This window comes from Capsicum annuum, chromosome 3 (assembly GCF_002878395.1).
Source record: "Capsicum annuum cultivar UCD-10X-F1 chromosome 3, UCD10Xv1.1, whole genome shotgun sequence".
NCBI lineage: Eukaryota > Viridiplantae > Streptophyta > Magnoliopsida > Solanales > Solanaceae > Capsicum > Capsicum annuum.
The window spans coordinates 269,273,082-269,289,302 of NC_061113.1; the positions used below are offsets into that span (position 1 = coordinate 269,273,082).

At 36.9% G+C, this 16,221-nt stretch overlaps 1 protein-coding gene and 1 long non-coding RNA gene across 2 annotated transcripts; both read right to left on the bottom strand.

The window, feature by feature from the left end:
- Window positions 1–123: 123 nt before the first annotated feature.
- On the bottom strand, window positions 124–9,337 carry LOC107861584 (pumilio homolog 5). Its single transcript, XM_016706861.2, has 10 exons — window positions 9,066–9,337; window positions 7,444–8,240; window positions 5,810–7,215; window positions 5,575–5,716; window positions 5,361–5,468; window positions 4,052–4,264; window positions 3,852–3,962; window positions 3,193–3,387; window positions 572–755; window positions 124–422 (listed from the first exon to the last, which is right to left on the bottom strand). The coding sequence occupies exons 2-10, from the start codon at window positions 8,074–8,076 to the stop codon at window positions 400–402; spliced, it is 3,015 nt and encodes a 1,004-aa protein (XP_016562347.2). The 5' UTR covers window positions 8,077–8,240; window positions 9,066–9,337; the 3' UTR covers window positions 124–399.
- A 1,657-nt stretch (window positions 9,338–10,994) lies between these two features.
- LOC107861586 lies at window positions 10,995–14,674 on the bottom strand. The gene is made up of 2 exons (XR_001671826.2): window positions 14,139–14,674; window positions 10,995–11,570 (listed from the first exon to the last, which is right to left on the bottom strand). It is a non-coding gene; the product is annotated as an uncharacterized LOC107861586 (long non-coding RNA).
- Between the last annotated feature and the right edge of the window lie 1,547 nt (window positions 14,675–16,221).

The window sequence follows — 16,221 nt, forward strand, 5'->3', positions numbered from 1 at the left end:
CAAATATCCAGTCAGAATTCATGATTTCCCTGCTACCACCCTTTCCCACAGAATAAACAGACATAACCAGAGAGCAGTTTCCCTGAATTGCTTTCCAGCATATTTCACAGAAAGCCACGTCCAAAGCAAGCAAATTATCCACTAATTTAGCATGCACTAAATATTTCTCCCATAATGCAATTGCTTGATTATTCAAGATATCTACATTTCTTGGATAGAGTCTGCAACTATAAAACAACACTATTTCGTTCCTGGATAATCAATGAGCTTTAACCCCTACTGAGGTACAGACGACGGGCCGTACTGCTGCTTACTGGACCTATCAACAGTCTGGCTGGCTGCAAACAATTCTACCTTCCACCAAATGAGCAGAAAACCGACAAATCTTTGTTCAACAATCTAGAGTTCAGAGGTTCCAATATCTGCATCACGAATGGAAGAATGTGTAAACATGTATGGATAGATCAAAGCACTAAAATCCCCCAATACATGTCATCAAAAAATCAGACACAATTGGCAAATAATAACTTGCAGTAGCACAAATAAAGCAGAGCACATGACCTCTACACACCTTCATCAGACAGTTGCTCAGAGAGCTGTTCAAATCGAGCCACTATGTGTTTTCCATAGGTGTATTTCTTCAAAGCATGAAGATGAACTCTGATTCGGCTTAGCAGAATTTCTCGGTGCTTATTGTTGCTAATATCGAGAATCTTCTGGACCACATAATTCGCAAATTGGTCCTTCATCATCGTCTACAATGAAAGAAAAGATTGCCCCATGAATGCGTCAATTTAGGCAAGAACTTATTTGTCATTGTTTCAAAAAAATAAGCACTTCACATTCACCATATAGGAAAGTGAGAAAAATGACTATAGTTCTGCACAAAATTCTAGACCAATTAGTCTTACTATGAATAAAATACATTACTATCTCAGTCTAGGTGGACTAATCCAAGTGACAAAGGTGCCCCCTAGAGTCTAAAGCTTCTGCCTTTCCTGGAAGCATAATTAGTCGTATAATTCATAATCTTTTGCAAACTACTTTTAGTTAGCAACTAGCTTCACTGTTGTAAACCACCTTCTCTCCATGATCGTACTTGTGTTCTATATCAATTCGAAGAAAAGGAAAACACCATTCATGTGTCTTAATGCTAGACAGGATACCTTACCAAAAAACATGTGATAGAATAAGAATTCTTTTTTGATCAGTAATTGATAGGATAAGACGATTTATCCCAACCTCCATATTAACCTCACTACTTCAGGATAAAATAACCCCATATTCAAAACAACACATGTATGAAACAATCAAGAAGATTGGTGATGCAGAAAAGAGGGAGAGAGAGTGATGAAGGGGGCGGCGGGCGGGGGTGGGGATGTTTATACAATTACTACAAATAGGCAGAGCAACAGAGAGTGTGCCAGGGTGAAACTGAGAGATGATGAGAAAGTGGACAAGCTAAGAGCTGTGACCGTGAAACTCATCCCACAACATAAAGACAGGTGGGCATGGACCACTGCTTAATACCTGGGACCTTAAGGTATCAAAAACTAGAATCCTTTCCTTTTCAAAACAAAAACAACACGTATTGCAATAATTGATGTATAAGATCCGAAACATATTGAGAAAAGGACTTCCCTTTTTAACAAACAATTTATTTGAGCTGTCCTTTTCATTCATTCTCATTTCTTCTTTGGTTTATTCCTATTATTTTACTTCTCTTCCCCTACTTTTTTTACAAGGTAACAAGCACTTCTTTTTCCCTTCTTTTAGGGTACTATGGGGTCCTAATTAGGATTCACTCTGTCAGTACACTAATTCACTGATAACATGTTATATAGCCATCCCGTTACTCTGCAGTGTCCCATCCAATAAAAGGTCAAGACTGAATAGTGAATAATATTGTTCCTCTGACCCGGATCAAATATCTGAGGTGCAAATTAGACAACAACAACAACAACAACAAACCCAGTGTATTCCCACCTAGTGGGGTCTGGAGGGGTTAAGATGTACGCAGTCCATACCTCATACCTCTACCTCTGAAGAAGTAGAAAAGCTGTTTCCGATAGATCCCCAGCTCAAGGCACGAGATACCACACAAACACATAGTAAAGCACAGAAGCAGATTACATAACATAAATACGGCACCCATAAGTAATATAAAACAGAGGAGAGCAGGGGAAAGCACACACATTCGTAATGCAACACGGAACACGGAACACGGAATCATAACAGGAATAAAACCCCCACCAAGTAATTCCCTACACTAGCGACCCAAACTGGCCCTAGTCCTCTGCCGTAATTCGCGTCCTCCAGACCTTCCTATCTAGGGTCATGTCCTCGGTGAGCTGTAACTGTTTCATGTCCCGCCTAATCACCTCACCCCAGTACTTCTTCGGTCTACCCCTACCCCGCCTAAAATCATCCAACGCTAGCCTCTCACACCTACGGACCGGGGCATCCATGCCCCTCCTCTTCACGTGTCCGAACCATCTCAATCGTGCAAATTAGAACCTGTTATAAAATTAACTTTCTCCTTTCACATTGTTCCTCTGACCCGGATCAAATATCTGAGGAGCAAATTAGAACCTGTTCTAAAATGAACTTTCTCCTTTCACATTGTTCCTCTGACCCGGATCAAATATCTGAGGAGCAAATTAGAACCTGTTATAAAAATGAACTTTCTCCTTTCACGTGCAGACACCCTTCTTCACTAGGCAGAATCCTTTGGACAATTTTTTAAAAAGTGTCTACCATTCAAAAATAGATCTTCTGCAGATGGCATCAAAATCTGACAGGAACTACTTCAATATTTCCTATTATTAAAAAATAAATTAAATAGTCTTGCGATCAAAAACTTAGGACATCATCTTTTCCCCTATTACGATCTGTTTTACTATTCTCCTAAAAGGTTCTCGCAAAGCCTAAACTGGAAAAGTTATCTTGAAGTGAAACAGAATGAGACACAGATTGCAAGCTGATGAGGTTAAAGAAAGAGCTAGGGTATAATTCCAAAGAGCAAATTTTTGATAACTTGATATACGAGTCCCACTTGCATTTTACAAAAATGATCATCTGATGGTAGAATTCTTGGTTTCATATCTCACTGAAGCCTGATTGAGAAAATAATAGAACAACAACACAGGAAAACATAAAGAACAGTAAACAAGATAATTCAGATCGTCTTACCAGCAAACAATCATTTCCCTCCGACTCTGCTAGAATCTCCTCAATCAAGATCTCCCTCTCAGCAGAATCACCATATTCTAGACACTTCTCAACAACGTTTGAGGCATATTTGTGTTGGCTTAACTGTACAACATTTCCGGTCAATTTTCCAATAATTCGACTTCTTTCATGTGGCCTTCCCCTCTCCAGAACATGCTGCAGCCATAAATTCAGTTTCACATAACAATTGCACATGCACTAAATTCTTATGCTAATACTGCATGTGCCCCTCATCCATTACCGTACGAGGGGGGAAGGTGTTGTTGGGTGCATGATGAGACACAATAGTAGCACAGACGCACAAGAAAACCAAGGCGAAGATGCTCAATCTGTTCATCTAGTGCACAGACTTATCTAATGAAACGGAAAATTTTCTACTTAGTTCTTTCAAATGACATCGATGTCTAATTGAAAGGAAGGAATTTACGCAACACTTAAAATACACCAGTGTAAGAAGATAATGTCTCCATTACACCACACTAATTAACCTTCCTTTGGTTTGCACAACAGGTGCTTTTTCGTTAGGGTTGGAATCTTCATATAGTGAGATCAGGAAGTTACAGAACTTGACAATAGGAAAGAAAGTTTATCATATATTACCCGGAAAAAAAGATACAAACCTGGGTGACATAGTTCCCATACTGATCTTGAGCAAGAGCATAAGCAGATTCCAAGATTTCATGCACTATACACTGACTTTGAGAGTTTTCTGAACAATGTTCCAATACTCTCTTTGGAAAATTCATATGAAATGAGATGGAGTCAGTTGAAATATAAAACAAACTAACTATTTCTCATGGTACAACATAGTTTAGTTTACCTGGATTACGCGACAACCATAAGGATGAGTAGACAGTATGGCTACTTGGCCTTGGAATGAGGAGATAATAAAGCAAATTTTTTCGGTAGGTATGCACTCAATGCATTTTTGGATAACATGGTTCCCATTTTGATCTCGTACGCACCTCATTACATGCCCATTGAGTTCATGGACAAGTTCCGTTTTCTGATCAAGATCGATGACTTCCAGGGCCTTGAATATCAACAGAAGGACAAATCATGTTTGGTCAGATAAAAGATATGATGTCTTTACGTGTAGAGCTTACTGAATCACTTGGATGGAAAAGGAAAAAGGAACTACTATACTACAGTACACAAAATATTAGCAGAATAAATGTGCACTTATCCGACATGATAATGAAATAACTGAATGGCTTCAAAGTGTGCTTCGCACAGTTGTCGACCATGGTTCATAACCTATGAAAGCGGCATTACAATCTGCTTTCAGCTCTACCCCTTGAGAAATCCAGTTGATTAACAATATCAGTAGGCACTTGGACACTATTCGAGTAAAAATTGACAAAAAGTGTTATTGAAGTCGAAGAGTTGTCTCTGAACATGAACTTGATTTGAAAAGAATAATTGAAGATCTGTAAGCGCAAACCAATATTTCACTTGGAATTTCAAATACTAAATTTCAGTAAACAACTGCGTATGGCCAAATACTAGAACAGTATTTATGCAGAAATAGGCAAGTGAATCTAGAGAGCCAAGAATTGGTTGGAGAAACCCATCAATCGATGTATGGATCATGAAAACCCTAATGACGTGAAAATGGTAAAAAGACTAAAATATGATAGATTTAACAGTTTTTAGCACTATATTAACAATTTAAAACTTCACCACTGTTGATAATGATGATATTTCTAAGACGGCATGTATATCAGGAAATTCTTTAAAATTGATCAGCTATTTACCAAGGCAAATCAAGATCCTATATCAAGAAACTCTTCAAATTGAGTGGTTGCTTACATGAGGTACTGAACAATGTCTCACACTTTCTTTTAGCAAACATTGTTTCCTACAGTCATGCAAGCATGGCCTGATTCAAGAGAAGGATTGAGCAAGACTGACATGTACATGGGAGAAAATGTTGATGAATGTGCAGATACATAAAAGTGACTCCTGCTCTTCAAAATCAAGGGCCATGGCTTGGATGGCAATTTTTTGTTAAAAGATAACAATTTTATTGATTGGGGAATCCTCGTAAACAAGTTGTTCGTCATGCAATAATAACAAATTTCATATGATTACAATCATAAAAATATATTTGTAAAAATGCGATATACCTTTTGAATAACACGACAGCCATACATTTGCAAACTTAAAGGCAGCATCTGCCCTGCTAATTGACATGCCAGCATCTTTCTTTCCTCATGACTTCCATGCTCAAAGAACTGGACACACAATTCAGATATGCAAAACATGTTGGAAGGTTAAAGGCTCAAGGTTTTATAAAAGACTGACAATGTCCAGAAGAGTTGCAGAGAACCAGAACGCTACCTTTTGAATGACATAGTTCCCAAAAACATCTGTTATTAGTTTTGAAGCATGTGGAAGGATTTCTTTGAAAACAGATGCTTTCTCTTCAATACTACAATTTTCCAACTTCTGCTGTATAAACCGACTCCCATGCTGATCAACACTGAGGTTAAAGAACCATTAAACTGACGTCACATCTTTGGGATAACACAGAAAGTTTACTGCAGAAGATACATAGTGGGTACATATATACTACCTGAATTCAACAACACGACCAGCAATATCAGAGAGATCAATTCTTCGAGCACTGCTTTGTTTCAGTTCTTCGAGAAATGAATGTCTTTTCGAGTCATTCAAGCTACCAGAACCCCTTTCTGCAGGCCATCCAGAATACAATCCATTATTTCTACCTGAACCAGGGGCATGTTTCATTTCGTTCCTTCTTCCCACAGGGGATCCTGGCAGTACAGGACTACCAAGAGGCGAGGCCGGAAATTGTTGCGTGAATCCCAGGCCCGATGGACTTCCAAAATAATTATTACCAGGAATTATCATTTTGCCAGGACTTGGTAAGTTCATACTTCCAATTGGCGGACGAAGAAAATTCTGTTCAACAATATAGGGGAGATTTGGCTCCTTCTGCGAGGCATAAGCATCAATTTCATGCCCAAACAGACCAGGCGAAGGAAACCTCATATACTGACCAGGAGAAGTTTGTGAACCATCAACAGGATGAGGATGATGAATGTACTGCATATGAAGAGGATCCGGGAAAGAAGGATGCACCATTAATCCATGATGCCCATAAAACTTGGATAAATGATGCAGATCACCAACTTGTGGAATGTTTTCCCTTGGTGCAACACTTTGACCACTAATGCTTCGCCCAGAACCGGCATTAATATGCATAGATGGATATCCAGACAAAAATGGAGAAAGGGAAGGCGAACCCAAAGCATACCCCCCTACATTGTATTGAGGGGCATATCCACCAGATGGACTTAGGTTAGAATAATAAGGGTTACCAGAAGCCATATAGGCCGCAGCTGTTGCATACAGAGGAGGTGTCAGGCCAGAACTTGGAGGAGCTGCTTGTACCTCAACTGAGGAGAACCAGCTAGGACCATAACCTTTTGCTAGGCTACTCTGTAACGTATTAGTCCCAAGAGTGTCTGCTTGAACTTGTGGGCCATTAACTTGGTAAGTCGTGCTTCGTTGGGAGTGGTACTGCTGCTGTTGTTGCTGTTCTACTGCATTCCTGCTGTGAAAATACTGTTCATCCTTGTTTCTACTAACCTCTGGAGCCTGAACTTTCTTTGAAATCCTTGAAATACCTGATTCTACCTCATCACTGACTAAGAGCTCATTCACCAGACGTGCATCATTACCTGGTATTTCATCCTTCTGAGGGGAATGAGACCTCCCAAGACTGTCATCACAAGATTCTTTTTCAAGTGTAATGGCCAAAGGCTGATCGGAGGCAGCTATATCATGGTCACCTGATACATCCGCACAAGCATCTGCTTGTTTATTTGAAATATCGAGGGAGAGACCTTCCAATGTAAGAGATTGAATATCAGAATCAGTTGGTTCCTCCACAGCAACATGACCAGAGGGCCGACATTGACTGTAAACTGGTGAGGGAGTACGAGGGAAGTCCTCCTGAGATCAATTAGTCAAGAGTATAAGCAGCAGGGAACATGAAAATGATATAATTCCATAAATCTAAAATGATGCTATCTTCTCATTCATTAGCACAACGTACCACATGCACACTTCAGAAAAATTAAGCAAAACTTCTGAGATGTTGACAAGTGGGCACACGCGAAGAGAGACTTGAGAAAAGAAAAGAATACACATAATGGAAGAAATATTCTTAAACTTCAATACCTGGATTAGGTCAACCAAACTTTTATGTTGACCTGCAAAGGAGGCCACGTGCTGTCCTGAAGCACTACTTTGGACCAGACCATCTAAAGTGCTTTGTGGTAAATTTTCATCTTCAGGCTCCTCATCATGAGTCGAAAGAGAACTTCTAGTCACATGCAAGGATCCATCTCCACTATTCTCAGAAGATTTTAACTGGCAGCTATCACCCGGATCTGCAAAATGGTGTGCCAGGTGCCTGTTCTCCCTTGAAATAATAGGAGGAGGAAGCCTAGGATTCAAGTTGACATTAGAGTTGTAGTATGCAAAATAGGAGGGATCAGAACGCATCTGTTCTTCAGACTGCCAGCTCTGCATGGCAATGTCTAGGCTTGTCAACTTCTGGCTGGAGCTTTGATCATGGACAAGGTTACCAAAAGCTGAAAATGAACCCTCCATACTTGGAGGCGCACTACCACTACGATTTGGAGCCTTGTTTCTGTTATGGCCATGAATCTTATGACCTTTAAGAAGCAATCCCAGTTCATCAGCTGCCACTTCATTCATAGGGGATGCAAAGGATACCGTGTCCTTGGAAGAAACCCAGTCTTCTTTTCTACTGCCTTCGATTATTCTCATAGGGCTCTCAGTTGTCATGTTGCTTAAAAGTAAGCAAACACATTTTAAAAACAAAAGTTTTCAAATCAACTAAGCCGAAGGCGGAGACATTTCAACCGAAGCCTTTCATCAACATCACATCAAGAGTTGACTCTAGAATCTAAAGATACTAAGCAGCGGCGACTACATATAATCTGTGGCAACTGCAATGGCAGATTCAGATCACAACCAACAAGTAAAAAAAAATGTTATTGCCAAAGAAAAAGAAGAGGAAACAATTCACTCTCCAAGATTAAGTGCACTGAGATTAGTTGTAAAAAGGATGAAGATATATATTTACGCTAGCAACCATTGAAGTAGACGAAAACAACAGATACTTGATAGAGGCTCTATCAAAGTATTTGTCATGTGGTCAAATGTACCCATGGCCATAGGGGAGAATGATTGATGTTAATGACTTAATTATGTGTGGAACAGCCAACCTTGATTATATAAATGAAAAAGGAATAAAAGATCCAAACTTGTCAAGAGTCTTGAAACAATCCTAGTTAGTTTTAAAACTGAGAAGCAATTGTTCTCCATTTTGAAATAGAAGGTGTTATTGTTGTTTTTACGTATAATTGTGGAAAATAAGAAAGATGAGCAGGGAAATAAAAGCAGGATTGTGAAGAGCAAGTTAGCGGTGGCAGAGTTAATTATCTCATCTCATCTGTCCCGAAAACATAAAAAGGAAAACATGGACACGGATGATAACATAGCATAGCAGCAGCACCCAGCCAAAGGGGGATAGAAAAGAGGAGTAAAAATTAGAAAGGAAAGCAGAGAAACAACAAAGACAACAGAGAGGGTTAGGGGAAAAAAAAAAGAATTAAAATAGGAGAAAACTTTTAGAAGGGAGAATTGCATAGTAACCCTGATAGGAATATATATATATATAGAGAGAGAGAGAGGGAGAGAGAGAGAGAAGTGAGTCAAAAAGAAGAACCCTAGTAGTAGTAGTGGGAAAACCAAAGTGATTACATACGTACCTGATGCCTGAGAGAGAGAGAGAGAGAGAGAGAGAGAGAGAGAGAGAGAGAGAGAGAGAGTCTCCCCGACGGCGTGGCGTGATGAGTGATGATCAATTCCAAAACGCAGCTGAGAGAGAGAGAGAGAGAGAGAGAGAGAGAGAGAGGAGGAGGAAGACGAACAAGAGAGAGTTTTTCTTGTTTGTTTAAACTAATACTCCAGAGTACTCCTATAATATTTACATTACAAATGTCACTTGTTAAACCCCACCACCTAGGGCTAGGTTTCACAATATTCATCACACACTGCTATTTTATTGACTACTTACTTCACTACAAATACAAATAGCATCCTTCTTCTACTAACTAGTTTTGCCCTATCTACCAATTTGTCCAACAAACAAACTAAAAATACCCCCCTTTTCTCTCACGCAGTACATTAGATACTGCAAATCCTACCGGTATGGGCTCAATAAACTTTTTATCTCAATTATAACGTATAGATAAAATTTAAAAAGTCAATTAAGTTTCTTTTATATAATTTTAAATATTTAAGGATGTTAATTATTGATTTATAATATTTTTGCATAATTTTTCGATATTATAGGCACTGATGACATATTTAAGAAAATCTAATAAATTTATTATATAATTTTTAAATATTTTAAGTTGCTAATTATTACGATTTATAAGTATAATTTTTTACGTAATTTCTCAATTTATATGATATAGATAGAATGTTAAAAGTCAAACCAATTTTTTTAACAATCATCAAATATTTAAATTTGTTCATTATTATAATTTATATTATTTATTACAATATTTCTAAATAATATATAACTTTCTATATATCAATTTTATGTTACATTTTTGAGTTATTTAAAAAAATTATATGCCTTGAAATAATTTAAATTGTTAATTATTGTAATTTATAATATTTTTATATAATTTTTAAATATATAATAAATTAAAAAAATAATTAAATTAAAATATAAAATATAAAATTACAAAAATATCTTCAATCAAAAGCAGATAGTTAAAAGCAACCATCACGTTTCTATATAATAGTCACGTCAACCATTTCTATCATCACACACAAACATGGTTGCCCCCAACCTAATGCATAGTCCCTTTTTAAAAATAAAATAATCCATCACCACAAATATGAAAAGACCCATGCACAATTTGAACTAACTTAATATTTATATGTATATTTAATTAAATTCTTAAAACACATGTAAAGCATGAGCTCAAATTATTGAGTTTCATTTGATTTGTACTAATATAAGTATCATCTCTAGAGATTAAGAGACAATTATCAATTTAAAAAATCTTAAGATATTTTGTTAAACTCTTCTATATATTCGTAATATTGGATGAATATTATGCCAAATAATATAATTGAGTGATGTTAGATTAATATTTTTTCCCTCTGTACAATCCCTTTGATTCTAGTTGACCTGATATAAAAAAAAATTAATTGTGATGCAATTTGGTATCATAAAAGTCAATATATTTTTTTTTATCTAAATGTAGAAACATTTAATATTATTTATATATGATATGTATGATAAGATATAGGGCAAAGATAAAAAGAAAATTCGATCATATATATATATTTTTATAATCATAAAAATGTTAAATTATTTTACACACTATACATATATGATATGGCAACACGTGTTTGTGTGTATGACTTAACATAAAGTTGAATTTCAACTGTAGAACTCGAAATGACTCATCTCAAAATTATGATGATTTCAAAGTGAGGTAGATGGTTCGCTTAACTACTTGCAATAAAATATCGATATTCTATGATATGTTATCATGTCTTTTGTTAGACGCAGTATTATGTTTGACTTGGTATTTTTTAACCTTGTAATTAATTGTTGGACGTGCTGGCTAACTTGTCTTTTTGTATGTATGTATGTTTGCTACAACTAATATTCATTCTGGTTGAAACTCAGGACATTTATTTCGCAACATTAATTAATCTTTGTCCGTCATGTTCCATTTTACACGTCTTGCAAAATTACATTACATTTTAAAATAAACACTTTACATTTGTGATTGCATGCTGCAAAGCTAGCTAGTAGCCCTACCAAGCTGAGGGTACTCCACATGATTCAAGCAGTCGCGGAAGTCAGTGAAAAGCCTTTCAAACACTCTCCGTTGGACTTCATAGGACCTTGAGTACGGGACATATCGAATATCACACACAAACAACTCTGAAAACTGTTTAGACTAAGGTGGAAATCTTTCATGCTCTTACCCTCCCTCCATCTTTATTTTTTGGATAGCCCCTTACCACATATATAACAAATATAAACTACTGGCTGATTAATAACACAAAAAAACTACCAAAGCAGTTTGATTCAATTTTGCTTACATCCCCTTCTGATGCAAGACGCTTTAGCAAATTAAATGTATGTTCATTCTCCTCCAAGCTGTCAACCACAGCCAGCCAGATTGTTGAAGCAAGCTCATGAGCCGTGTCCCTCGACTTACCACAGGCAATAAACTGATCTGTAGAAGCAAGAAGATGGAACAAGATTATACGGTTGAGAAGGAACAATTAAATAATAGGTCAATCAACATCAGGGCACTGTGTGTGCAGAGACCGTTAAATAAATACTTATGGGTCTATGGGACCATATCAAAGTTAAATTTCTGACTTGACACCTAAACTTACAGATGTATGGTGCATCTACACAGCAGAAGAGCGTAGTCAAACCTTTAAAAAAAGCATAATCAAGCATAGTCTTCTGGGTCTATACAAGTACCTATTTAGAAAAAGTCAATATTCCTCAAGGGATTGTGATATCAAAGCCACTTCATTAGCTTGGCAAGCCCTAAAGTTTTGGACCGATATCGGATCTCACTGGAATGTCTCATGTATGTTGCAGAACTACTTTTTAGAAGCAAAACACTAGCAAGTAGTTTCATCAATTATCAAAGTGTAGTTTAACCCGGTGGTAAGGGGGTTGGAGGATGGGTAAAAAGCATGCAGCTTTAGCAGCCATATAGAGGTTTAGACAGTTCTATAGAAGATTTTTTATTTTATTTTTTTTAACAAAAAAAGAAGTAAAGATATACAGAGGAGGAGGTTTGTTTACTAGGTAACCTCTCCAGAGACGATAAAACAAGACTATGGTAGAGCGACCTCTTTTGCCACGTATCATCTGAAGTTAATAAGTAACGGCCTCCAATTATTGGCGTCTTTTCATCTGGAACTATTAGTGGCAATATAAGGTTCCCCAAGATCACCTCTTTCAAGATTTGATATACGCTCTACCATTGCTTCCTTTCTCATTGATCTCCTTCAAGTTGTCCGCCATAAAGGTGTTACATGACGCTGGCATCCCAACCTTCATGTTATCTCCATTCCATTGCTGTCTTAATTCCTTTATTTCGTCATCCTCCTTATTCCTTACTGGTGTTTTGGATGGTACATTGTTTTGTGCAAGGTCTGGCTCTCAACTTTCTTCGAGAATATTGCCCCTTGAATCGTCCACATTGATGTAATAACGACATCCTTTATTGTCCGATCAGGTATGCGTGAGTTTGATCGGAGTGGCCGTTCTGTTCTCCTCCTTGTATTCTTTTGTTGAGGGTTATATCTAATTCAGGAGTAAGTCTACAATCTGATGTATTATGAATATACGTGTCTTTTGATTAGTGTAAATTGCATAATTTCAGTTTTTCAGAGAAGCCCTAGAAGAAGGAAATATTATCTAAAGAGTAAGAAATCATGACTAAGAAACCAATTTTGGCATGATAGGTGGTCTCTCCATTGCATCTCTTTTCCTTCTCAAAGGTACATTATTTAATTTCCCATTTTTCCTTCACAAACCAAAGACAGTGGTAAAACATCATTTTCGGGCTAGTCATAGCGATCCACAAGGCACCCGATACGCCAATATTCTTCTATGTATAACAGCATCAATCAGTTAAAACCATAACGGTTCAATTAAGTAGCTCCTCCTGACCTCTGTGTACATAGTTTCTTCCAGTCTCACTAGTTCCACAAGAATCTAGCACAATCATATTGTTCTACCGATTATCCCTTCTCTGCCTTCTACTTATTAGTATTCATTTCTGGGAGGGTATTGTGGAACAGACTGAATGGTTGTAGTGGCTCCTCCCAATGTAGCATATTATACATTTTTTTGGTGTTTTCCAGGAGTTTATTTTTTCATGGTTTTTAATTCTACATACCCATCTTAGATCCATTCAATATCTAGAGAGGGCATCCAATGTTGTATCTACCTCCCAACTCCCCACTCATAATAAGAGAAAATGAAGGCAAATGTTATCAAGGAAAACTTATAATTGCGCGTTAGAAAGTTTCGTGCTCAATAAAAAGAGACCTTAAATCTCTACCAGCAGAGCATTAATGGGTTAGACAGGTTTTCATGTCAAAGCTCAAGGCGATCCAAACAAACTTACCAAGACACGCTTTAAAGTTTAAAGAGATCTACCATCTTCATCAAAAAGACTTACCATCTGAAGTTGCTATGCCTATGCTACAGTAAGCAAGAAAGTCGGTTGAGGTTACAAAGTCACTTAACCGTATACTATACAAAGGGAGAGGCATTGGTATGGAGTCACGCCAGCTGTGGATACAGACTAGGCTATGATAAACGGAGTCTTAAACTATGGACCAAGGCCACTCAAATTTTCGATACTCCTTTATATTTATCATCAAACGAATGGCATCTTCTTTTGGAAATCCCAGCTACTCTTAACATGGATTCCACTTCATAGGTACCGCAAGAGAAGGATCTACTTAGGTCTTGATCAGACTACAATAATCACAACGTACTTCATTAGCTTGAGATGCAATGTTAAGATTTCCTGAAATTATGAGCTAAGGGCTCTGTGGCTATTATTCTTTAGCCTAATGAATATGCTGATTTTCTACATAGTTTGACTCACATTTTTGGCAATTAAGTGTATCATTTTATGAATGAGGAAAAAACAACCGTTGACGTGAATTTGTACATGGAAGCGTTAAAGGTTAGCATACCAAATTCAAGAAATAAGAAAGGCAGGGCAAGATATTATATCATAATAGGAGAAAGGGAAGTGCACCTATGATGGTTCCGTGAAGTACTGCGGACAAAGGGGGCATGTTTGAGATTTGAAGCTGGTCTTTGAGAAATAAATAAACGTGACCAACAACCTCATCATCCAAATTTTCACCGAGTGAAAAGATGTGTTTGCTGACATAGGTAAGAGGGAGGAGAAGAAGAAGAATTGATGATTATGAAATGAAACATCCATGTTTGGACAGGCCAATAGGGTAGGGTACCTTTTGGTGAAGGCTTGAGGAATAGGGCCAGGCCACGGGTTGACGTGGAGAGAGAGAGAGAGAGGAAAAGTGGTACGAAGAGCAGCAGTCCAGAACAAGTCTTGGCGAAAGAGATGAGCCAATTGCTTGTTGACACGAGAGAGAGTTGGCCAGTCAGATAATTACAATAAGCAGATGATCTGGAAGCGAACATAGAGGAGGGATGTCACTCATCCCCCACACAGAGAGCATCGACCGATATCCCCTTATTTTTCCAACTATTTTCCACTCTTCCTCACACCTCAATCTTACCACTTACCAACCATATTTAGCTACTTTCGTTTCAAAAATAAAATAAAATATTTTAATTTCAACTTTTCACATATTATATTTAGGACCATAAGATTAAAAAATATTTTAGTACATTTGACACAACTTTAATTTAAGACCAAAAGATTCAATAATTTCTTTATATTCTTAAACTTTGTACCAAGTTAAAGCTTTTTAAACGGAGGTAGTAATACTATTACTAGTATAATAAAAATAGCAAATACACCATCAATCAATTTAGAATTTGTTCTCTAACACTAACAAATCCTAAATTAATTCATGTTCAACTTTAATCTTTTACTGAATCAATCGATTATACGGTTTTTAGGGCTCTAATTAATCTATTTTAAATCAATCCTTTAATTTTATAAACTTCTCATTTGGAAAGCTACATTTTCCTCCAAAATAGAAAATATATACGATATTCAGGGTTTATTTATTTTTGTTGGTTTTGGTCAAGTCTGACACTTTTGTTTGAAAAATGATTTGCTATGATTTCATAATATATGATAACATAATATTTGGATGGACTACATTATTTATCGTTATTTAATAATAATTTTATTATTTATTTTGATAGTATTAAATTGTATTATAACTAATAAATTTATTAAAATAATTTTAATTATTATAAATATTAAACTTATTAATAATTGTTAATAAAATAATTCTCTTCCTATCACAAATTATAACATATAAATATATTAAATTGTTAAATTCATATAAATTCTAACAACATCAATAAAATAATAGATCAAAATAAATGTAATTATATCCATTTGACAAAATGACCTTATGGACCCCTGTACTATGTCGATTTTGTAAGTTGAACACTTCTACTTACATATTTATCATCTGGACCCCTGAACCCACTAAAAAACAACATTTTAAAACCCTTTTTTGGTGAGTGTAACACTTTCCACGTCTGCCACGTTATTTAAAAAAAAATATTACATTAAATTTCAAGTCATTAGAAAAATAATTGATTTTTGTTTTAGAAAAGAAATTTAAAAATATTTTTTTTTGTGGGTTGGGGGTGCGGGGTGAGGGGTGAGGGGTGAGGTAAGAATTTTTTTTTGAGACTTTTTTAAAACATAATTTTTTGAAGAAAAAAAATGATGGCGGCGGTAGTGAGGAGGGGAGGGGAGGACTAGTAGGTGAGATTTGTACCGTTGACAAAATGACCGTTTGGAATAAGAAAAACAATTCAAAACTCAAAAGGGATCGCCATGGGGAAAGGAAGACAACTAACTCAGAATGGTCAGTGGTTATGCAAGTCCCTCGCCCTCCTCGACACCCCCAACTCCCCGATCCCCACTTCCACTTCCGGCAAGTGTACATCACCAGTCCACTACTATTTCTCTTCGTCTCCTTCACTTGTCCTTCCCCGCCATTCTCACCACCCTCTACCCGACCGCCTCTCCTACCAACTCCATTCCAGATGCTCCTCCTTCCTTCCTTCCTTTTACACACGTGTAACCGAGCTCTCCTCTTCCTTCTTCATCTCTTTTTCCCCACCCACCATTCCCACATTTAATTTACCTATGAATTCGT

Excerpts from the sequence above, each read along its gene's own strand:
- LOC107861584 (XM_016706861.2), bottom strand. The coding sequence starts at position 8,076 with ATGACAACTGAGAGCCCTATGAGAATAATCGAAGGCAGTAGAAAAGAA. Across the intron at positions 5,717-5,809 it reads GGTCGTGTTGTTGAATTCAG|TGTTGATCAGCATGGGAGTC; the intron begins GTAGTATATATG and ends CTTTAACCTCAG. Across the intron at positions 4,265-5,360 it reads GCTGTCGTGTTATTCAAAAG|GCCCTGGAAGTCATCGATCT; the intron begins GTATATCGCATT and ends TTGATATTCAAG.